The sequence below is a fragment of the Furipterus horrens genome, unplaced genomic scaffold, assembly GCF_987537825.1.
Source record: "Furipterus horrens unplaced genomic scaffold, mFurHor1.1.pri manual_scaffold_10, whole genome shotgun sequence".
In the NCBI taxonomy this organism is placed as follows: Eukaryota; Metazoa; Chordata; class Mammalia; order Chiroptera; family Furipteridae; genus Furipterus; species Furipterus horrens.
Genome location: NW_028327180.1, coordinates 48,423,975 through 48,448,769, shown reverse-complemented (window position 1 = coordinate 48,448,769; position 24,795 = coordinate 48,423,975). Strand labels below are relative to the sequence as shown.

General features: G+C 50.5%; 2 protein-coding genes across 6 annotated transcripts in view; both read right to left on the bottom strand.

Moving 5' to 3' along the window:
- Window positions 1-15,533, bottom strand: part of SLC25A42 (solute carrier family 25 member 42) — a 35,904-nt gene extending 20,371 nt beyond the window's left edge. Inside the window, exon 1 of the mRNA XM_090290046.1 lies at window positions 15,474-15,533. The gene's annotated coding sequence lies outside the window, so the exon portion shown is untranslated. The remainder of the gene's footprint in view (window positions 1-15,473) is intronic.
- A 4,966-nt stretch (window positions 15,534-20,499) lies between these two features.
- The window catches only part of ARMC6 (armadillo repeat containing 6), a 23,142-nt gene continuing 18,846 nt past the window's right edge, over window positions 20,500-24,795 (bottom strand). For 3 of the 5 annotated variants that reach the window (XM_090290043.1, XM_090290041.1, XM_090290042.1), the window contains 4 exons: window positions 23,726-23,871; window positions 22,717-22,848; window positions 22,236-22,373; window positions 20,500-21,213 (listed from right to left, as the gene is read on the bottom strand). In XM_090290043.1, the coding sequence (XP_090146169.1) occupies window positions 21,001-21,213; window positions 22,236-22,373; window positions 22,717-22,848; window positions 23,726-23,871 (629 nt within the window). In that variant the 3' untranslated portion in view covers window positions 20,500-21,000. The remainder of the gene's footprint in view (window positions 21,214-22,235; window positions 22,374-22,716; window positions 22,849-23,725; window positions 23,872-24,795) is intronic. The other 2 variants (XM_090290044.1, XM_090290045.1) reach the window with 2 other exon arrangements.

Sequence of the window (24,795 nt, the reverse complement as noted above, 5' to 3'; positions counted from 1 at the left end):
GGGGCTGGGAGAAGGGCGAGATGGGGCAGCTACTTGCTCAGGGTAACACTGTTGCTTCTTGACAAGTACTTGCACACCTTGCCAAGATTTTTAGGGAGAGGCAAAACCCAGATGGTACCTTGTAGGCATCATGCTGAAGGAAACACAGAACTTGATTTTGCTTCAATACCCACAACTGGCCTTTTCAAAACAAGTCACTCACAAGCTCAAAGATGTATTTTTATAAAATAGCATCTGGACGGGGGGTGGGAGGGTGTGGAACATTAGATTAGGCCAATTATAAATGTTTGCTCCTAGAAAACAACTTTAACTCATACAACTCAATACCAAAAAAACAATCTGATTTAAAAATGGGAAAAGGATCTGAATAGACATTTTCCCAAAGAAGACATACAAATAACCAACAGGTAATGAGAAAGTGCTCAATATCACTAATCAGGGAAATAAAAGTCAAAACCACAGTCACTTATACCTCAGTTAAAAAGCAATCAAAACTACAGTGAGATATCACCTCATACTTGTTAAAATGGCTGCTATCAAAAAAACAAGAAATGCCCTGGCTGGGTGGTTCAGTTGGTTGGAGCATTATCCCACGCACCAAAGGTTATGGGTTCTATCCCCGCTCAGGGCACATACCTAGGTTGCGCATTTGATCCCCAGTTGGAGCATGTACAGGAGGTAACCCATCGATGTTTCTCTCTCCCTCTCTCTCAAATTAATAAATAGATCTTTGGGTGAGGATTAAAAAAAAAAAAAAAAAAAGGACAAGAAATAACAAGTGTTGATGAGGATTTGGAGAAAAGGGAACCCATGTGCACTGTTGGTGGGACTGTAAACTGGTGCAGCCACTGTGTAAAACAGTATGGAGGTTCTTCCAAAACTTAAAAATAGAACTAACACATGGATCCGGCAATTCCATTTCTGGGCATTTATTTGAAGGAAACAAAAACACTAACTCAAAAAGTTATCTGCACCTTCATGTCCATTGCAGCATTATTCACAACAGCCAAGACATGGAAGTAGCCTATGTGTTCATGGACAGAGGAGTGGATTTTTAAAAATATGGTACACATATATAAGGGAATATTATTTAGTCATAAAAGGAAATCTTGCCATCTGTAACAACATGGATGAACCTAAATCAGACAAACACAAATACTGTGTGATCTCACTTATGTATAATCTAAACAAAACAAACAAAAACTAAATTCACAGATACAGAGACCAGATCAGTGGCTACCAGAGGTGAGGTGTAGTAAGGGAAATGGGTGAAGGGGTCAAAGGCACAAACTTTTAGTTATAAATAAGTCCTACAGGAGTAAAGTACAGCATGGTGACTACAGTCTGCCTTGTGGCTCTTTCCCTCCAGAAGAAAATCCATTTTAAAGTTCAACTGCAGAGCTGGCTGGTGTGGCTCAGTTGGTTGGACTGTTGTCCTGTACACCAACGTATTGGGGGTTCAATTCCCAGTCAGGGCACATACCTGGTCTGGATGTATATGGAAAGCAATCAATCAATGTTCCTCACATAGATGTTTCTCTCTCTCTCTCAAATTAATAAACACATTAAAAAATTTTTTTTCTTAAATTTCAACTGCACAATCCTCAATTCAGAGTGATCCCGAGGAACCTCTAAAGTGAGCCAACTGCATGGTCTTGGGTGCTGCTGCACATCTATGCAGAACAACATGGGGGAATTGAATTTATATGAAGTTTTGGGGTGGGGTCTTGGATTGTTCCTGAAAAATACTTTCAGCGCAAGAAAAGAATCTGTAACTCTGGTGATGGATGTTAACTAGACCTATTGTGATCATTTCTCAATATACACAACTATAAAATGATTGTGTTGTACACCTAAAACTAATATGTTATGTGTTAATTATATCTCAATAAAAATACAAATCCCCCCACCCCCACCCTTCAGGTTAGAAAGACAATATACAGAGGGACAGAGGCCAGGCTGTGCAGGATGGCAGAACCTGACTGGCCACCTCTGTAGTAACCAGCTAGAGAACAAACCACAACCCCTGCAGCAATCAGCCTAAAGCAACTGGGACTTGGTAGGTGACTGCAGCCTCCCTAATTTTCGCTCCTGATTTCAACTCAGGACCAACCAGAGAAGGCCAAATATAACATAGGCTTCTCCATGCCAACAGCCTCCGGGGAGACCCTGGGCCTTCCCTTCTCCATAAAGCCCCTTCTCTCCTGCCTGCCTTGAGTCTCTGCCAAGGCAGGAGTGGCAGCTGGCCCCCTGGCTCTAGCAAGCTCTGAATAGCAGACTCTGTTCTCAGTTGAGTGGTCTTCCTTTATTTCCATAGGTAACTAAATGAATGGGAAAATCCCACAGAAGTATGTTGGGGGCACTGGGAAGGATACAACATCATTTGTGTGGGGTCCCTGCTAAAAACAGACAGCCTCACTCTAGTCATGAGGGAACATCAGACAGACCACACTGAGGCATGCTGCCAAGGACTGAGAGGTTCTCAGCAAATGTGTTAAGGCTGAGGAAAGACTGAGGAGCTGCCACGGATAAGAGACTAAGTAATGAGACAGAGGACTAAGTACAAGTGCGAGTCAGGACCCGAATGGGAGCATTAGGGCAAAACCTGGGGAAATCTGAATTTGGCCAGGAGATGAGGTCCAAGTGTTGCATCAGTGTGAACTTTCTAATTCAGATACCTAATGTGACAACACAGCTGCTAACGCTGGGGAAGCGAGGTTGAAGGGTATACAGAGCCTCTCAGTTACTTTTGTAATTTTTCTGTAAGTTTTAAATTATTTCCAAAAAAAAAAAAAGTTGGAAAAATGCCTTGAGAAATGCAGGAGCTTCTGGGATGTGCCAAAGCATTCAGGGAAACACATTTTGGACGCCTGTGGCATTTGAGGGGCTGGCCAAGTGACCTGGCTCCTTTCTGTCCAGGCTTTGTGTCCAAGCCAGAAGCTCAGCATTGTGGGCTGGGGGGTGGGGGAGGGGGGGCACCAGCAGCTGCAGGACCCTGTGCAAGGGATTTGAGCTGCCTAGTTCATGGGGTAACCAGTGCTCTTCCTGGCAGGTGCATCTTGACCCTGGCGTCCCCTTGGAGCTGGGTGTTGGGGGTCGGCAGGTGTGGGGCCTCAAGCCAAGGCCTTCCCTGCAGCCTATCCTTGGCCTTGCATGTAGGATGAGACTGGGCCAGAGAGAGACGCTCTACACAATGGCAGATACTGTTGACTAAATCCTTTTGCTCTGTGTTCTCTGGCCCAGTCAGTCTTAACCAATGAGTGTTGGGGCTGCTTCACAGATCAGGGAGGCCAGGGCACTGTGAGTCCTTGCCTGAGACCACTATGGTAGTAACCACTGCTGCTACCCACTGGGGTGTTGCTGGCTTATCTCCCCACTTTGGCAATTAAGCTTGGAGAAACTTGACCAGACCAAGGGCCAAGTGAACTCCCGTTTTGACACACACACATACACAAAACCAAGCTTCAAAGTGACGGCTACATCCTTCTTCACAGAGCCCAGCCCCCAGGTGGCTTCAACACCATGTCCATCCTGAACAATTTTCCTTACCCTGAAGGAACTCCAGTGCAGGCGAGGCAGGGCGAGGGTCTGGATGCACTCTGAGGTCCCCTGAAGGCACTGGCAAAGCCAAAAGATCCCAGCAGTGGCAGGAGCCAATCTGGTGAGCTCAAGAAGTAGGCATCAACGTGTGCCTGTGGGTATGGAACCTGACTGTAGACAGAGGTGGAGAGGGGGGAGTGAGGCGCAGGGGTGTGGCAGTGCAGGGTGGGGTTCATGTTCCCACTATGCATCCTGGTCCTTGCTGCCTCACATCTTTCCTCCACCCCAATGCCCACTGTGCTGCTCAGCCCCCTGCACCAGCCCAGCCCTCCAAAGGGCACTCGGGGCCTGGAGCCTGGGCGGTGGGCACTGAGGGGAACTAATTCCTTCACTCCTGGTGAGAAGACCTCAGACAGAAGGAATGGAACCACTAGCAGGACCAGGTTGGGAGGCCCATGAGCAGGGGCTGAAGGTCCTGGGATCCTCTTATCCTGACACTGAAGGAGATGGTCCTAGAAAAGGGAGCCATAAGGACCACTATGGTTTAATATTTAAAGGGTTGTGGTGGGCTGAATAATGGCCCCCAAAGATGTCTATCCTAATGCCCAGTAACCTGTGAACATATTCCTTATGTAGCAAAGGGGACTCTGCAGATGTGATCAAGTTAAGGATCCTAAGAGGGGGAAACTGTTCTGGATTATCAGGATGGCCCCAATGTCACCCTAAGGTCCTCATGAGAGGGAGCAGGAGGGGCAGAAGAGATGTGACTTCAGAGAGATGTGGAGATGCTGCAGTGCTGGCTCTGAAGGTGGTGAAGGGCCATCAGCTAGAGCGTGGAGGTGCCTCTAGGAGCTGGAGAAGGCATGACATGGACTGTTTCCTGGCGTCTCTAGGCGAACTGCGGCCCTGGACACCCATTATAGATTCTGACTTCAGAACTGAAAGATATAAACCTGGGTTGCTCTCAGCCTCTGCACGTGTGGCAGTCTGTTACAGCAGCCACAGGACACTGACACAGGCTGTCACAGGAAGAGGTGCAGCTTTTGGGGGGCGGGGACCCTGTGGACAGCTCAAGGGAGTCACAGGGAGGCCAATTCCAGGTCAATGTAAGACAACGAGACGCCAGGACAACCAGTATTGCCTGAAGCCCAACAGCTGCCTGGAGGATGATTATTCAGTCTCCATGCCAGGCCCTGCCGGCTCTGGGGGCACGGCAGTGAATAGGCACTTTGCCTGCCTTCATGCAGCAAGCAGAGAATCCAGGGAGTGACACAATTATGAAGGAGGCAAACAGGGAGATGACTATGTGAAGGGGCTCAGACTCAAGACTGGGTGGCTGGGCCACCTTCCCTGAGGAGCAGTGTTGGAGTGGAGATCCCAATAAACAGGGAGTGGGCAAGGAGTTTGGTAGGTGCTGCATTCTAGCCAGTGAGACAAGAAGTGCAAAGGCCTTGGGGCTGGAACTAGCAGTGAGAGAGGGGAAGAGAGTATGGGTTGAGGGAGGCAAGGGTCACTGTGGGCTGCCATTGGGAAGGGGTGCAGAGAAGCAGGGAGACCCAGAAAGGACACCTATGGGGTCACTCAGGTGAGAGGGTGGGGTCTCATGAGGGACTCAGGAGCCCACCCAACCTCTGCCTGAGACCTGGGGTTGGTGGGGCTGTTTTCCAGGAGGGGAAGCTCAGGTGGCACCAATGTGGGGGCAGGAGGCCCCTGTTTGAGGGCCTCACCCTCAACAGCAGTTGCATTCATGTCCCTATAAGGGACGAGTGGCCTTTCCCCACACCCTACTCCAAGCTTCCTGAAGGAGAAGAGGTTGTCAGGATTTCTGGCACCACCTGATCTCATCACACCACCAGGGAGGGTATGAGAGCAAATCATACAAAGCAACTACATTTAATTAAAAACACTCTAAAATCCACCCGTGTGGTCCTATCCAGGTGTCGCTTCCTTCACCCACTCATCCCGGCTTCATCACTCCCTGACGGGCAGGTCATAATGGTCATCCCTGTGGTCCCCATGGGTCCAATGGTGGAAGGCCACATCCTGACCTCCCCCTATTAACAGGTCAAGGAAGTGTCTCCTTGCGCAATTGGAGAGACAGAGTCACAAGGTCAAAGCTGGCTCTGCCTGTCACCAGGTGAGCACCCTTCACCTGCTCCTGGGTCCTTGTGGAGCCATCTGGAGCCAAACACAGGACCACATACTCTACACCAGTGGTTCTCAACCTGTGGGTCACGACCCCTTTGGGGGTCGAACGACCCTTTCACAGGGGTCACCTAAGACCATCGGAAAACACATATATAATTACATATTGTTTTGTGATCACTATGCTTTAGTTATGGTTGGGGGTCACCATAACATGAGGAACTGTATTAAAGGGTCGCGGCATTAGGAAGGTTGAGAACCACTGCTCTAGACTCATCCTGCCAAGGTCTGCCTGAACCTGCCCGGAAAACGCAGAGTCCTCATACACAAGGAATGCAGATGGGGTGGCCATTGTGTAAATCAGTCTGCAGGCTCCTCAACGAGCTGAATGTGGAGCTACCACATGATCTGGCAATTTCTGCTCCTGGGCACACACCACAACTGAAGATAGGTCTTCTAACAAATCCTATACACCAGGTTCACAGGAGCACCAGTAACAGACGCCTGAAGGTGGAAGAGCCCAAATGTCCATCAATGGATAAAGAGATAAACAAAATGTGGTCCATCCATAAGTGGAATATTATTCAGCAATAATAAAAATGAAGCTCTAATTTGTGCTGCAATGCAGATGAACCTCGAAAACATCACGCTGAGTGCAAGAAGCCAGACACAGAAGGCTGTGTGCCAAATGAACTCCTCTAAGTGAAATCCACATGCAGTAACACAACATGGTCCATCCACACAGTAAAGCATTGACACAGGTTACAACATGAATGAACCTTGTGAGCCAGTCACAAAAAGACAAATACTGTATGATTCCATACATATGAGGTCCCTAGAGTAGTCAGATTCCTAGACAGAAAGTAGAAGGGTGGGTGCCAGAGACTAGGGAAGAGGGACGGAGAATTTGTATTTAATGGGAACAGAGTTTCAGTTTTGAAAGATGAGAAGTACTGGAGATGGATGATGGTGATGGTTGTACAACAGTGTGAATGCAGTTAATGCCACTGAACTGTGCACTTTAAAATGGTTAAGAAGGCCCTGACAGGTGTGGCTCAGTTGGTTGAGTGTCTGCCGGAAAAGCAAAAGGTCAGGGCACATGCCTGGGTTGCTGGGCCTGGTCCCGGTTGGGAGGTATATGAGAAGCAACCCATGGATGTTTCTCTCCCTCTTTCTCCCTCTCTTCCCTCTCTCCAAATATAAATAAAATCTTTTAAAAATATTTAAAAAATAAAATGATTAAGATGGTACATTTTACATTGTATATATTTTATTGCAATTCAAAAAATTCAAGCACAGACAAAACTTATTGGCAGCAATAAAACTCAGAATGGGGTTATCTTTGTGGGGTATGACAGGGAGGGGCATAGATGAGCCAGTTGCAGGCCTGGGTACATATATGAACACATGTGTAACAATTCCTTGAGTTGTATACTCAGGAGTTATTCAGTTTACTGTATGCAAGTTATATCACAAATAAAATTCTAAACCGTAAAACAAACAAGCAAACAAACAAAACACCCAAATGTGCCCAGCCCCTTCCAGGCCCACAGAGCACTGTATTGCTAACTTCCAGGGGCTCTAATGGTACCAGAACGACAATGGGCCCTACTCTCTATCATTTACCTTCCTCTTCACCTGTGGAGAACACCTGCTGATAATTTTGGCAACAACTAAAAATCTGGAGAGCGTTTAAGCTGAACAGTGGGCCACACGCGTAGTGGCTATCCAGTCCCCTTCCTGGAGACAGCACCCTGAGCAGCCACCCCCTCCACCCTCTGTCACCTTGGAGAAGGGGAGCTTACCCTCCCCTGGACTCCATGGCAACCTGAGGGGCCTTGTCCGGGTCATGAGCTCACACTCCTTGGTTCAAGGTGCAGGATTCAAAAAGATTTTTGAGAGTGCCCCTGGCCCAGGAAGTCCTCTTTCCCTGGGAAGGGAAAGTAAGTTGGCCCGAGGGCAGTGACACAGAGCTGAGGTCAGTACCCGGAAGGCAATGTCTGCAGACTGGGGATGTCCAGGGACCCAAGGTGTGGGCAGTACCTGGACTTTTCCGCCCTGGAGCCCACACAGCCCCCCTTTCCAATTCAGCCAGTTTGGGATAGGTTTCCATTCCCTGCATCTCCCAGAGCTCTGATCTGTGTATTTCCCTTACCCTCCTCCAGCTCTGGGTTGCATCTCCAAGCAGACACAGCATCCTGTGACCCCTGTGAGCCCAGCCTCAGCATTCTCCAGAGGCACCTTTAACAAGTACCATGAACTGGAATTCACGTGTGTCTTCCCCAGCAGTGGGGTGAGAACAAGGGGCTGGGTGCAGTAGGGCCAACTCCCTCCGACCCCTGCCTGTCACAGGTGGTGGCATTTCGCAGACCAGCCCCAGTAAACAAACGTTCACCTTTTCACACAGTATTTCTGTTCCAGTAAAGTGAAGCGGGATGGAGCAGGTGGCCACTTCAGCAATATAATCGACTGAACAGCAGTGTCTAGAAACTGAACCTGAGGTCACAGGATCTTAGGGAGCCCAGCCTCTGAGCCCCACGCTGCAGCCATGCCTGTGCATGGCTGTCATAATACACAGACACATGCACATGCACACAGAACACATGTATACATATATTCAAACCCAACTGTCTTGGAAGCTTCCTACTCAGGGCCACCGTTCATGCCAGTGTGTGGCGGGGGCATTGCATGGCAAGGCAGTGTGCCGCACTTTGTGGGACATGTTTGCACAAATGGGCAATTTCTCGGTTGATGGAACTTACAGGCAACCACGGAATAGATACCTTAATGTGTCGGTAAACGAAAACCAATTAACATCTTATCTGCCCGTTGATAAAGGACTTTCCTTTTTCCAGTAACGGGCATTAACTTCTGCCTGAGAGAACCGAAGCATCTTACATAACTGCTGCTCCCTGTTAACCCCAGCCCAGCTGGCGGCTGTGTTTCTCCCTGCTGCATTTGCTTCTGTGTGTGCCTTTCACAGCAACTCTGGTCACTACAACCCCATGCTACAGTCTCTACAGATCACACACACAGGCATTCATGTACAGAAAGATCCAGAACATGCCATGGTTAATCATGGTTAGTCCTTGCACACAGTGCTGCCACACCTGTTGCCGACTGCACTTGGAGTAACCTAAAACAACTGAGGCACCCAGTGGTACTAAAAGGGTGCACTTGGGTAATGTGCAAACCCCAAAGCCTGTGTTCTCGCCACATGGAGCCCAGCATGGTACTCACACCTACTTAATTATTTGGTGGATGAGTGAATTAATTCCCTGAACATGCCGAGTTCTGCTTTGGCTGCCTTCCCTTCATTCTGGCAAACTCCTCTGCATCCTTCAAAGCCCATCCTAAATATCCTGGCCTCACCTCCCCAAACTGTTCTGTCTCTCATTGAACACTATGGTTCTCTGCTGTTTTGAGAGGGGCCACTTTTCATTTGTTTCCACTGCTAGGCTGGGGGTCCCAGGGAGGCTCAGTGTTCATGTCTAGCAAGCAGGCAGGTGCTTTTGCTGTCCATGATCCTGCCTTTCAAGAAGGGCACTTCCACAATCTCTGCCTCATCCCCCCAGTAAGAGCATGTACAGGATTCATGCCATGCCACACTGGTGTTGTGAGAAGACAGGGTTCAGCATGTGACTTTGAACTAAATCTCCCCAGACCTCAGTTTCCCCATCTGTCACTATCTTCCTAGACTGGTGCTGCTCAGATGGGTCACAAGTATTGGTAAGTATTGTTCTACCTAATAAGGAGTCAGACAGGGCTAGGAGCAAGCCCACCTGCTACCGCCAATCTCCCAGCTCTCACCATTCAGCCAGCACACCCCATACCAGGGCCTCCGAAAGAGCTGAGCACTGATTTCTGGAATCCGGCCTCCCCACTCTCCCTCTTCCAGGTTCCTCCCCAAACTGTTGAATAAGCTTGGATAGTAGTACCCCACTGCCCATCAAAGAGTAGTCATTTAGGAAGCACCTGCTCCCCACCAAGCACCCAGCCACACCATCCTCACTGCCCAGTCTCCGACTGATATTCAGGGCTGGCTATCATTTGGCTCTGGCCATGGGAAGCCCCCAAAGATGGAGGATAGACCAGCCATAGGCTGAAGCCAGACCAGCAGTGGGTAGCATCTCCCCTCAGTGCTGCAAGCCAGGAGTGCCACCCTGTCCCCTCCTCTCAAGGCCACAGGGATCTGCCAACAACAGGGGAGGGGGAGGACCTCACATATTCCCTCAGCTCTGAACTATTCCTCCAGGTGTTTCCAGGAGTGCCTGCCCCAGAATCTCTGGGGACACTTGTGCAGGGCCCCTAAGCCCCCACCCCAGATTAAGTCAGAGCCACCAGAGTGAGGTCCAGGAATCAGCTCTTTAGACAGGACAAGGAGGAGACACGCTGCGCTGACAAATACAGAGGACCTAATGAGTCTTGAGTCAGTATGACTGTAACTAGTACTCAGTTGAAACATACATAGTCACTTTCTGATTCATCCCATGGCAAAGGCATAGGGCCTGGAGAGGGAGCGATAGCTCTGACATCTGCAGGGCACATTTCATCATGGAAGCCTCGAAACGCTTCTCAAGGCCTGTCTCTAGTTCAGGTCCCCATCTTACGGCTGGGAAGGTACAGGCGTTGGAGGCTCCTAGCCCAGGCCTGCTGACCACACCAGCCCACAGCAGCCTCCACATGAGCCCTCTCCTCTGCTGGCCTTTTCTAAGTCTCTCACCAGCACTACAGGTCAGGTCCCTCAGGTCCTTCAGGACCTTCTCAGCTTTCTCTTGGGTCTCATATGTCCAGGCTCGCTCATTCTCTCTGCTCACAAAGCTTTGCCATTGAGCAAACTCCTTAATGGCTTCAGATCTTGGGGAATCTAGCTGGACCCCTAAATTAGCACCCTAGCCTCTGATCAGGACCAATCAATTACATTGCCCTAATCACTTGGTGAGGGTCTGATCCACATCCATATACCCTTCCCTTCTGAGCCTCAGTGTTTCTGCCTCCTCTGCACCTGTCCCCAGCCCCAGCACCCAAATACTGTATTTAGATTATAGAATGAGGCTTTGCATTGTTCCACTCCTGGAGGCCCTACTGATGGCAGCATTCTGGCATGGTTTAAAAACATCTGTGTCTAACAGCAACTGAAAGCACAGTGCTACAGCTACATGTTTGGATTCAGACTGACCTACATATGTCTGGGCTCCCCCATGTTCTCCTTGCATGTCTTTGGGCAAAGGCCTCCTCGAGCCTTGGTCTCCCTTTTGTAAATGTGGGAGGACCTAGGACCAAGCTCTCAGTAAGCACTTGCTGAGGGGTGGCAAAAAGCAAAATTGACACATACATGTTCACTTCTCTGGGTCCTTACTAGCTCTGGGCAGATGCCTCTGCCCAAGGAAAGGGAGGCAGGTGATCAAGGGAGCACACAAGGACTGTCCACATGGGCCATCTGGAGAGGCTGGGAAATGTACTTTGTTCCTGCTGGCCTCGTCTTACCAGAAATGGTGGAGGCAGCTGGACAAGCACTTCCTCAAGAAACGTCCTGATGGGAATTCTGGCTTAACAACTGTAGGGCTTAAATTGGGTCCCCCAAAGTTCATATCCACACAGAACTTCAGAAGATGACCTTATTTGGAAATAGGGTCTTTGCAAATGTAATTAGTTAAGGATATTGAAATGAGATCCTCCTAGATTTAGGGTGGGCCCTAAGTCTGATGACTGGTGTCCTTAGTAGAATACACAAACAGACAGGGAAGAAGGCCTATGGAGACGAAAGCAGAGAGCAAGGTGATGGGGCTGCAAGCCAAAAACCCAAGGGTTACCAGCAGCCATCACAAGCCAGGGCAGATTCTCTCTCAGCACCGCTGGTAGGAACCAACCCTGCTGTCTTAGTCTGTTCCGGCTGAGGTAACAAAATAGCACAGATGGGGTGGCTTTTAAACAACAGAAATGTATCTCTCATAGTTCTGGAGTCTAGAAGTTCAAGATCAAAGCTCTGAGAGTCAGCAGCTGTCTTCGCCCCAGGTCCTCACATGGCGGAAGGGGCTAGGGAGCTCTCTGGTGTTTCTCTTATATGGGAAATAATCCCATCCCTAAGAGATGGACAGGAAGCAGGGAAGCAATATTGAAAAGGATCTCTTGGGCTGTTTTTTACCTATCATATTGGACAGATCAGAATACTTGATTTTTTACAAATCCTGGATGCTGGAGGAGGAAAAAGGCATTCCAACTTCACAGCTGAAAGACTATTGACCGCAGAGCCTCTCTGGAGGAACATTATTCATTTTAATGGACATGTCCTTTGCCCTGGCCACTGGGAGTTGCTGCATTAGATGTAAACTCCATGAACTCAGGGAGGTGTCACAGTGCCTGCACCACACATGATCACTACATATTTGCTCATGCATGAGTCTATCTGTTCAGTACGACTCAGTTTGTAAAAGAAAGTATTAATGACAACTTAGTAAGAGACTGCATATAAAATCAATGTACCTGTTTGAGCTCCACCCTCACTACCTAATCACCTCCCAAAGGTCCCACCTACTGATACTGTCGTATTGAGAATTAGGTTTCAACACATGAATTTTAAGGGTGGGACACAAACATTCAGTCTATAGCACCTGGCAAGACCTTGATTTTGGCCTTCTGGCCTCCACTACTACAGAATAAATTTCTGTTATTTTAAGCCACCTGGTTTGTGGTAATTTGTTACAGCTACCCCAGGAAAGTCACATGGCAGGAGTCTGAGACCAAACCTCCCAGTGCTGACCCATCCCTTGGCTAGTGGCCTCGCCCTGGCCCTGAGGTCATGGCTCTCCTTCTGGACCTCAAGGGCACTCTGCTGGCAGAGCTTCAGCAGGAAAAGCTGACTTCCGGGGAACTTTGTTGAGACCCTGAAATCCTAGCACTCAGCTGCAGCAAAAGATACTCAGTGAAGAAAATAAATGTTGACAAGTGTATTTTAAAAATAGCACAGTGACCGGGGACGGGCTGCAGAAAGTGGAGGGTCGCTCTAATTCTTGAGCTGAGTGTTTCATTATTCCTTCTACTTTAGTTCTTTTCATGTGCATACCATATACTTTTTGTTAAGCAGTTAATAAAACCCAAACAAGCTAATAGCTCTGATCATCGCGGTATTCCTCTAACGTCTAACAGGCAAAGTAGAAAAGAAAAGAAAAAAAAGGATGGTATGAGGACAAAGGCCTGACCTCAGTTTGATGATGCCCTCCACCTGGCGCCAATAATGGGAAATCGCCAAAAACTGAATCTTGAGACAGCTTCCCAAATTTAACATCTGACTTCTCTAGATCTCATCTGACACCCTCATTATTTTTCTGGATCCAAGTAGAAAAAAATTTAGCAACAGCTAAATAGTTCTCCTAGCCAATTGTACTTATCAAGGTACCTCATGCTTGTCAAGGTACCTTGCGCCAACATCTCAGGGTGTGTCCTCCTGGGACTCCGGGCAATGCCCCACCAAGCCCAAGGTTTCCTTCTGAGCTTTGCAGAAGAACACAAATATTTCTTGAATTGAACTTTAGTCTAACTGTGGGAGAGAAACAAATCTAATGTTTAATTACCACCACATGGGTCAAAATCCCTAAGAGATAGGAAGCAGGGAAGCAATATTCAAAAGAATCTCTAGGGCTATTTTTACCTATCATATTGGACAGATCAGAATACTTGATTTTTAAAAAAATCCTGGATGCTGGAGGAGGAAAAAGGCATTCCAACTTCACAGCTGAGAGACTGTTGACCTCAGAGCCTCTTTGGAGGAACATTAATCATTTTAATGAACATGTCCTTTGCCCTGGCCACTCCTAGGAAGTTGCTGCATTGGATGTAAACTCCATGAAGTCAGGGAAGTTTCAAAGTGCATGTGCCATACACGTTCATGACATATTTGCCCATGCATGAGTCTATCTGTTCAGTGCAGCTCGGTTTGTAAAAGGAAGTATGAGTGACAACTTAGTAAGAGACTGCATATAAAATCAACATACCTGTTTTATAAAATCTGATGCAAATTTACCAGTGGTTTAAAAGGGGCAGGGGATATACTTCCCCCACCTCCGTCCCCCATCCCCTAGGCAACAGAAGAAATTAACCATGGTGCCTCTGAAGGGGGATGGAGTGCAGGTACAGGAAGGCCTGCCTATTTTACTATATGCCTTTTACAACTGTTTTTTTTTTTTTAATCATGTACATCAATTACCTAGTCAGTTTATATAAGTTTATATATTAGCATATGTATATACAAAATCTATGCATGTATGTACATATGTATATATATAATATGTATACAGTATATGTATATATATAAATGTGTGTATATCTGTGCATAACATCTACATATATACATACACACGCACACATTTTTAAATGACTCCTTTAGAATTTGGACAGAAAACCCCAAAGGCTTCAGTTTCTATAGGAGAAGCTGAAAGTGACATGACCCTCCACCCTCTGGCACATTCCAGTATCATCTTTGCAGGCCTCAGTCTGCAAGAGTGGGGACCAGAGGCCCTGCCACTACCTTCTAAATGACTTTGCCAGAGGCAGCACCCCAGGTGTTGAAGCCCTGCTCTTCAGGGTCCCCACCCCCACCCCAGGGCTCAGAGACTGGTGCTCCAGCAGCAACTAGAAGTGGCCCTTCCAGTCAAAGTCATGATGCCTGAAGAACAGCTGCAGGGAGAATAGGGGGGGTGTCCCCTTCCCTGCCAACCTAAGCAAAAATGGGGGTGGTCCACAGAGAAGGATCAGTAATGCTTATGTAGGAGTGAGCTCTGCCTCCTCAATTCAAGTCACTTTAGGTTTGTTAAATTAAAATTAAAATGGAGGTAATTCTGGTTTTGTCTGGGATGGGATTATTCTAAGCCAAGAAATCACTTTATAGACTATCATAAATGAAAAGATAACATCTGGGTGAGCTTTTCTTGAAGTGGGGAAGGTGCAGTGATCCTCAGATAGCGAGGTCTGGGATGTTGGAGGGCCTGAGGAGTGCGGTGTTGAGGTTTACAGAGGGGCACAAGCACAGGTGCATGTAGAAGTACCAGCAGGAGTATGTCGGCGACTGGCGTGCTGCTAGGGGCATAGGGCAGGTGGTGGTAGTGGGGAGTACTTAAGGGCCCTGACCCAAGTTGCTGAAGGTAAGGGCAGGGAGAGAGGCACAGACCTGGATGTCAGCAGTCAGTGAAGGAATACCAACAGGCCCAGCTGCGAGTAGAGGGCCGTGAGTTTGGAGTCACAGGTTCAGGTGTTGGTGTGGGAGTGCAGGCCCAGTTGTGGAGGCAGGGTGCAGTGAGATGAAGGGGAAGACAGCTCAGGGTGTGGAGTATCATCAAGAGGGACAGTCTCAGGAGATACAGGAGTGTCCATGAGTGGGGGCGCCGTGTCTGGTGTGTGAGGGGGACCATAAGTGGGAACACAGACTTAGATGCGTGTAGGGGTGCAGATCCAACAGTGCGGGGTGCCTAAGAACATGGCCCCCGGGGATGTCAGCGAGACGGACAGTCTCAGGTATGTGTGTGGGTGTCAACGAGAATGGACGCGGTGTCAAGTGTGTGTGGGATGACGGTGAGGGGCTCAGACCCAGCTATGGGGCCCCCAGGGGACATCAGACACGGGGGAGTTGGGGGGGGGGGCTTCGTCCTCTCCTGCCCCCACTACGCTGCTGTCACGTCGCGCCTCGTCCGCCCCCACCCCAGGACCCATGACAGGGCCATGCCTCTCCCTGGCACGGCTGAGGGGCACTGGCCCCACAACGCCTGCGCCCCCCTGCGCCCCCCACTTTTGCTCACCGGCTAGGACTTGTCGCCGTCACCGCCACCTCCTCCAGCCACCACGGCCCCGCCTCGCCCACGCCCCAGCGCGCGCGGCCGGTGGGGGGGAGGTCCATGGCACCCTTCGATTGGCTGAGTGATGACCAATCAGTGGTAAAGACGACGATAATTGGTGAGCTTATAGCAGACGGGCATCCCTAGAGCCAATTGCTGAGGAGTAGAGGCGGGGCTGTTCGGAGAGGCTTTGGGTCCCTAGGGCGGTCCTGCCGGGTGCGAGGTGCTGGGAGGTGAGGGCTTGGAGGCAAGCAAAAATTGTCAGAAGACAGGCATCCCTGACGACCAATCGCGAGAGAACAAGAGCGGGGCTCCAAGGTGGCTAGAGCGACTGGCGCGAGTGGAACGGAGGGAGTAGCCCAGAGGGCGAAGGGGACTGGCTGCGAAATCGAAGACCAGCAGGCCCGGTGGCCAGTTGCAGGGGCCATGGGCGGTGCGCCACGGTCTGTGCTCGAATGTGCAAGGTGCAGTGTTTAGCCCCGAGCATGGAGGCCAGAGGTGCCCTCGACACCCCGCGAGAGGTCCCTTGAGGCTGTGTAGAACTTGAGCCATCACAGCCGAAGGATTCGTGGATAATCCTCCATCCCCTGCACTCCCCGCTATTCCCCTGCGAACGACATAGAGAGGGCGAACTCGCTGGAGGTCACTCAGGCTCGCCTCTGCAGGTCTGGGTTGGTGTGAAGACGTAGAAAGAGGTGGAATCCTACTCACGAACTTTGTGATTTTTCTGTAAGTGCTTGACTTCTCTGAGTTCTTTTCTGTCCCGCGATCCAATGGCATTCCAATCCATGATATGCCTTTTGTGAATTGTAAGCCTTTTGTTAATCTTATTTATAATTCCATGAGTTCAAAGCAACTTTTGGCCCCCTTTTACAGAAATGAGCACAGACAGGTCAAGCTCTTTGACATCACAAAGCACTTAAGTGGCTGGATATGGGTGTGAATCTAGAGCAGTCTGCTTTTTGAAAGGGGGTAAAAAAAAAGTGTCAAAGAATAGCCACTGGAGACCTGAGAGACTCGGGATCCAATTCCTGTTCAGCCACTAACCCACTCACTGCACAACCCTGGGCACATTGAGCCTCAGTTTCCTCATGGGACAATAATTCCTACACCTGGAGAATTTACAAGCCAGCCCTTGCCTTGACCTTCTGGTGAAAGCGTTTGACCCACAGCAGGCCTGTGAGCTTCAGCTCCTGAGGTGTGGTTCATGGAATTCTTTGCAGATAGACACCAGCAGCTTGGGGAGCCATCTGTCATCTATTGCTCTGCTGTCACTGGAACCTCCCCCAAGGCCCACCCTGTTCTCTGACTGCCTTAATCTCCAGGACAGAGAGGGTTACAAATGTTCCCCATTACTGGCTCTTATTACTTCAGGTGCAGGCTGGGCTTGGTGGAGATCAAGTTCAGAACCAGGGAATTCTGGGAGGAAGCAAGGCTGAGCTAAGCCTTAATAAGGACTCACATTTCAGGGCTGTACTAGCTCCTGGTATGTGATTAATCCATGATGTCTCAAAGGGCCCTCTTGGAGAAATGACTTGGGCTCATACCATAAGTCGTTAGCCTAAGGCCACCATCTGGCTCCTGATATTCCTATGATATTCCCGCCTCCTCTCCCATACCTCCTAGCATTTTTCTTCCTTGAAACTTCAAGGCCCTGGTCTCCATTTTCCTCTGGAGGAGGAACCAGAGTCTGCCGAACACCTACTGAAGTGTCAGTTCCTTGCCAGGCTTGGTGCTTCCCAAACACCATGTCATCACATGAGTTCCAGATGGTGGTGATAGTGCCCACTTTGCAGATGAGAAAATATCCTCATGTGACTTCTTGTTCCTTGCTGGAAGAGCCAAGGGCTGGGTTTGAATCCCTGCTTTTTTTGACTTGCTGGACACAGGTCTTCAGCAAGTTGACTCAAACTCCCTGATTGTTTCTCCAACTACCTCCCAGCATTGATGGCAGCATTAATAAATTGAATGAAAGTAAAGCTCACAACTGTATTGGTCTGCAGCAGGTGCTCAGGAAGCGTCTTGGGGTCTTTTTGTAAATAGCACTTCATGGAATGTGGACAGAGACCAATTATGGATGTGGCCTGTCACCCAAAGAGGGAGATATTAATGCTGGAGGAGTCCCCACTCACAGCACCCACCTGCCAGGCCCTGAGAGAGAAGCAGCAAGCTCCTGGAAAGTCCCACAGTACCCCAGGGCCAGTGCCAACTGAGGCAAGGGTCGGGCAGCGGCCTAGCACCCAGCTGTCTATCCTGATGGTGCCAGAAACACTGGCTGCGCTCTGGTTTGTGTTTGCTTGTCAGCAGGCTGGTGCCAGCCAACCTTCCTATATCCTTCCAACAATGTCATGCAAAGGCCCTTGGCATCAGCAACTGACACCCCACTATGGGCACCCTGAATGTGCCTGGCCAGGGGGCCCAGGATTCTAGCTTTTCTGAACTGGTCTGGCTGGCACTGGGCAGGAAACTACCTCTTTGCCCCCTAGTTTCCTCTACCTCCAGGGTTCCCAGGAACCATCTCATTCAACAGCAATGAGCCAGGCCTATGCACAGTGACAGGGCTTAAACAACAGAGACCAGACAGCCATTTGCTGAAGGTCAGGTTAGCAATCTTGGCAACAGAGGAGGGGGCAGAGGCAGACTGAGCAGGGTTCTCATCCTGCTGCGGCTCCCCAAATGCCAGTGAGTCTATTTCTCATCTGGAAGATGAGGTTCACAGGCCCTGCCTCTCAGAAATGTGTTTGTAACCCAGTAGCGTAGGCCCTTCCCTGGCTGGAGGGACATATCCTAGACACAACAATGACCACAGCCAAGTTCAAATGGTCTCAAGACATTCTCACCCAGTCTTCCAGAGACTCTGAGTGGCCTCGCCGCTCATCCAAGAGTAGCCAGCTACAGAGGCACATCCTGAATGTGCTGGCACCTCCCTTCTAGTGGTATCCCCCTCAGCCCATGTTTTGATATCATCAACAATGTTGGCAACAGCTCCTTAACGGGGTGCAGTGCTGGGCATACCCCCAGCCAGGTCCTGCAGGGAGCTATAGCCCAGTGTAGCAACACACAGCCCATTTTCAGGTGAGGAAGCTGAGGCTAACCTGAGGTGGCAGAGCAGTGACTAGAACCCAGACATGGCCAACGTCTGTGAAATGTGGGGTGTTCAGTTGGGCATGGGACACCCAGAATGAGGACGTCCAAACTGGCCCTGAGCACACCCATTGAAGACGCCCATTTCCTCAGGCTAAGGTGGGAAGAACTGATAAACAGGAGCCACCCTTCCCTGAAGCCTGCAGCTGCAGGAAGGCTGGCTGAGAGCCCAGGGGAGGGCCCTGGGCTGTGGGGGAGGCATTTTCCCCAACTACTCTGTGTACTTAATTTATTCAGGCATATGCTCAGAAATGTTTATAGAAAGTTGGAGCAAAATGGGGAGAGAGGAGCCTACCCATGTGGAATGGGGGGAAAACAGGAAAGCACAAATAAGGGGACCTCAGATGGTGACAGGTCAGAGGCATAGCACAAGAGGTGATGGGATTATGGTGCTGGGGAAGGGAAAGGGCAGAGGGAAGGGAGCTCCAGAGAGAACAGCATATGCAAAGGCCCTGAGGTGGGGAGGCTGGTGTGACTGGAATTGTGAGTAAAGGAGAGCATGGGGAAGATGAGGGCGGAGAATGGGCAGGGCCTGGAGTATAGTTTGGTTTTATGGGAAGAGTAACGGGGAGCCTTGGGTGGACTGAAAGCAGAGCTGGAGCAGGAATCAGAGGACAACACTTCAGGCTTCCTCAGAAACCGGCTGACAGCATCCATGCCCTCCTGTGACAGATGGAGAAACATGTAGGTCACAGGGCTTTTTATTGCCCCAAGGTCACACAACTGTTCCAAGGTTACACACATTGCTGACCCAGAAGTCAAAGTCAGGACAGCCTACAGCAGGCAAGGGATCCTTCTCCTACACCCTGGCCAAGTCCCTGGTGAGGGAGGGTCAGGGCAGAGTGACTGACACAGAGAACCATGTCAGCACCACTGAGCTGGAAGAGCCCACCCAGCTGGGGACAGAGGAGACATGGACACAACAGGGAGGTGGGGCCAGGGTGATGCCCTCACAGCTATTTGTATCAGCCAATATCCACGGAAACCAGGAGCCTTCTGGGAAAAGAGCTTGAGCTCACGTGAAGAGTGAAATTGGGGCCCTTCTCAGGCTAGGGAAGGTCAATGACCAGCAGAGAGGTGGGGATTCCGAGAGAGGAGAGGGGCCAGACACGATGCCTGGATCCCAGGCTGCTCTGACTCTGGCTGAGCCAGAATGCGCAAGCTGCCAGGTGACTACATGATACCCCCAGAGTGTGACTGCAGAGGAGAGCTGGATCAGCCAGGCACAGCTATCTGGGGACCCCAAGAGCACTTGGGAGGTAGTGTGGGTATCAGCTCTAGCAATAGTGACGTCCATCCTACAGATGGGGAAAATGAGGTTTAGAGAGAGCGAAGGCAGGCTGCCCAAGCCACCCAGATAGCAAGGACCTCAATGTGGACAGGAGGGAGAGTGCAAGATGGTCCTCCTGGGGTGATCAAGGTGAAGCAAAAACAACCAGGCACCTTCCATATCCTAAATCTGCCCCAACACCAAGAGGTGCTCTCTATCCATCCCCTACTCCCTGTTTTACAGAGGATCAGATGGAAGCTCAGAGAGGTTAAGTCACTTACTGAAGGCCACAGAGCTGAGTTGAGGCTGGAAGCTGAGCTCCCCAGCTCCCCAACTCCCCAAGGTGATGCATGCTCAGAAGTAGCATCCTTGGCACCCGCAGACCCCAGGCTCATGCCAACCATGGCCCTAGCAGCCTTTCTGATGGCAAAATTGGATCCTATATCCCAGGCTGTTCTCAAAACCTCTCCGCTTTCCTCAGAGACTCCATGGCCCACCCAAACACCCACTCCTCCCATTCTCTGAGACCACTGGTTGAAGTACCCCCACAACACCATGGAAGACAACACTCTATCCTTCAACCAACAGTCTTTTATTACCAGGCACCACTGGCTGGCCTGGGGCCCCAGAGATGGACCAGCCTCAGTCCCTGCCCTCTGGCCAGGAGAGAAGGTATCTTTGACCCATTTACAGGTGAGAAAAATAGGAACAGGGCAAGAATGGACTTGAAGAGGCAGGAGAGGGATCCCTGCCCCACTCTGAGACTGGCGAGCATGGCTGCCAAATTTCGGACAGCACTTTGCCCCCCAGGCAGTGCAAGGCCCTACTGGCAGGAAAGAGCTGGGGGGATGGACAGGACAGGTGATACCAATGCTGCTGGCTAGTGGGGGGAGCACAGGATCCAGTGTAGAGCCTCACCAGTGCTCCCTTCCCATTCCCCACCTTGTACCTGGTGCCCACCAGAAAACATCTTGCTGAGTTGGGGGAGAAATCTGGGGGACAGAGTGGCAGGACACAGATCTCCCCTTTCCTGAGTCACATGACTCACCCAGAGTCACAGCTCAGACTGAGGCTGGGTCATGGTGCCAGGTTGCCCTTTTGGCCAGTCCACAGCTCTCGGAGCTCTACACGGCAGCCCAGGTCCCGCAGGGCAGCCTTGGCCACATCCTCGCAATCTTGGTGGGCAACACGGGCCTGCATAATGAGTGCTTCAGCCCCTAGGTCCAGGATGAGCTGTGAGAAGGCCTGGCTTCGGGCCACTAGGTTTCGAATCAGCATGCAGGCCTGTTTCTAGAAGGAAGAGGACAAGGTGAAGGTTGTCAACTGGTTCTTGGGGCCCTGGGGTGGGATCCAATCTGACTTTGGGGTTATCCTCATAACATAACGGGTCAATTATATCCACAGCCAGCATTCAGCAGGTGCTATTCTGTGACTCATCAGGCCAGATGCATTCTTTCACTTCACCCTCTTGGCAGCCCTGGAGGTAGGACAAATCCCCCATTTCCCAGGTAAGGGGACTATGAAGTTCAGGGTGGGCAAGGGCTCAGCAGGTGGGGCTGATCCCTCACATATGAACCCTCAGTCTTAGAGTCTGATAGGGGACCCAGGGCAGGGAGGCAGCAAGACAGAGAGAAGAGGGAGTATGCACAGGGCCCATCTGTCAATTACGTACATTGGCATTCCTTCAGTTAACATTTGCACCCTGCATATCTGCCATGAGTGGGTGCGTAGAAGCACCCCAATAAGGCTTCCACCACCAGTGGGAGAGCAGATGAGAAGCAGGTGAGGTGTGAGGACTCCTGGCGAGGTGGTTGGGAGAGGACAAGGTAATGGGACAGCCAAGGCCAACGGTGTCCTGGAAGAAGGACCGGGAGAGCAAAGGCCCCATAGGGACCACAGCCTGGTGTATCTAAGGATCATGAGGAGGCCCCAGTGCTGGGAGGGTGTGAGAGTGGGATGCAGGAGAGCCAGGGCTGCAAGGAGAAGCGTAGGTTTCAGGCCAGGGTGTGCGCATGGCTCTGCCTATAGTTCAGCCCTGAAGACTCCCCAGTGAGGCTTAGAAAACAGTTAAAGGCAAGTAGAACCACCTCAAATCTAGCAGAGCCCCCTCTGTTCTCTCCCATCCTCTCCTCCTCCCCAGATCACTAGAAAGGGCCTGTTGGGAAAAATCAAGTGCAGAAAGCACAGAGGAACAGGGACAGTATACTATGAAAGATGACATGTAGCAGCAGGACTACAGGAGCTGGGAAGGAATAAGAACCCATGAGGCTTGATCCATAATGGAGATGGGGAGAGGGATGTCTGGCCCCCACCTGCACGCCAACCTCCTTTGGGTGTGCCTTCATCGCCTCCAGTGCAGCCAAAGCCCCGCCGCCCTCCACGATGACCCGGCTGTTCTCTGGTTTGCGCAGGGCCAGAACACACAGGGCCGCGCAGCTCTGCTCACACACCTGCAGCGTGGGTCACAGGGATGGCTGAGACAAGGCCAACAGACCCCCGCCATCACCAACTTCCCAGATGAGTCCCCTAAGACCTCACCTGGACAGACCACTGTCAATCTGTGTACAGGACTAATAACAGGAACAGTATCGGGGTGACAAAAACGTCAAACAAGCTCTTCTGCTCTGCTCCTCCCTGTGCTTGCCTTGCCTCTCACTCACCAGGCCCCTCACTCACCCTCCTCCCTGCTCCTCCCTCACCTGCACATGAAGAAATAGAAAGCATCACTCAAATATAGTCACTAAGCTGGGATTCCAGACCCACTGCCCCACCTCGTGTGTCCCCTGGTGGTACCTGGGGGCTGGACAGGTGCTGGGTCATGGCTGCCACAATGCATTCTGTCCCACCTGCACGGACAATGGCATCCTTCACATCATCGTTGCCTGCAATGGCCCGCAGGGCGCTCAGCACCTGCTTCACAAGGTCCTATAAGGAGGGCACAAAGGGGTCACTCTCTGGTGCAGCCCTCCCCCTTTCCATTGACCCACGCCTAACTGGTTGCTATATTGTGTGAGGGGTCTTGAGGGAAGGTCTGGGGCTGTTCAGCAGTCTAAACAACAGCTGGGGCTGCCCTGGGGTGCACAGGTGGCAGGGTTACTACTCACTATATAGAGAAGGCAGCAGAAGTGGGCCCTGTAGTTAAAATGACCTTGATCCATGCCCCTCCCACACACACACAAGAGGGGGCATTGGCTCATGTCAGCAATCAGAACAGCAGAGCCCCCTGGCCTTGGCTGCAGGTTGAGGATAGGCACTGACTAATCTCACTGGCTGCTGTCACTGGGTCAGGTCAAGAACAGCAAGACCACTGCCGCTAGCAGCCAGGGTGCCTGGTCCTAGCTAGGCATGTGGAAAGGGGGTTGGTTGATAAGTGACTGTTACATAAAGTAATGATGGGTAGGGGTTCCTGGCCAGTTATACAGATGGGGAAGCCCAGGTAGTGAGGGATGGGCCTCACTCAAGCACCACACAGTTTAGCTGAGGTCTGGGTCAGCTCCAGTGACACCCATTCCTGTTTCTCCTACTCCTAGTAGAAAATATTGAATATAAAGGTGCTAATGGACAGTTAGAAAGGGTGGGATGGGGAGGTTGTCTGTTCCAAAACTTTAGTTCCCACCTATGGGCCAAGAAGTAGAAACTGCATTTTGGTTCTGGGATCAGCAGACAGACCAGGTGTGTCCTGACTCAGGCCTGTGTGGCTGTCAGGGCCCTAAAAGGGTAGAGTTTCCTGGGAGGCTGGAGCTTTCCCCAGGCATGGAGAAAAATATCAAATTTGCACCCTAAGACAGCTCCGGATGCCCACCTGGTGGTCCCTGCAGTCAGCCAACAGGGCCATCAGGACGCCGAGGCCCCCAAGGTCTACAACCTCCTGGCAGAACTCATTGCGAACGGCCAGACGGGACAAAGTGTTGCAGAGCTCACTCAGGATGCTGGGGTTGTCAGAGAATGCTGCAGAGAGGAAAAGAGGGGAACTTCGGGCGTGAGGAGGGGGCAGAGGACCAGCCACAGCTGAGCCAGCAGTCTTGGTTCGAATCCTGCTCCACCCTCTGCCTGGGAGGGTAGCTGCCTATACCAGGAGAGCCTTAGTCAACACCAGGGGTTCTCTAGACCTGCAGCACCCCCTGCTGGCTGCTGGGGAAGACACTGGATACCTTGCTCCCCCAATCTCCTCCTTCCCCCACCTCCTCACCATGCCCCAGATAAATTCCAGACCAACTAATGATGTCACCTAAAAAAAAAAAAAGAAAACAACACCACCATAATAGTGCTATAATAAAACATCTGAGACTACTTTTATGATCTTGGGGTGGGAATGACCTTTCTAAGTGCAACAGGAAACCCAGAAACCATAGAGAGACATATGGATAGTTGACAGGGCAGAACTGAACAAAGATATGAAGACCAAGCTCAGAGGCACAGGGAGGAGAGGCTGCACTGAGGCCAATATGGGGTGGTGGACAGGTGGGGAGCCAAAATCTATGCAGAGCTAATGTGATAGTCAGTTCATTAGTTCGTGTTCCCCAGTGATTCCACGAGTACTAGTCTTGGGTGTGCCATGGAGGTGTTCTCTAGACATGGTGACATCCATCTGACTTTAAGGAAAGGACCCCAGATGGTCTGAGTGGGCCTCATCTAATCAGCTGAAGGCCTTACAGAGAAACTGAGGTCTCCCTGAGGAGGAAGAAGCACCCCTGAGGACTGTGATGTCAGTTCCTGCCCCACAGATTTCAGACTTGAAAGTTCCATAATGACGTGAGCCAACTCCTTGCAATAACTCTCTTTATATAGCCACATATCCTACTGGTTATGTCTCTCTGATAGAACCCTGACTGAAATGAGCTTTTGTAAATAAACAAGAAAAATGCAAATGAC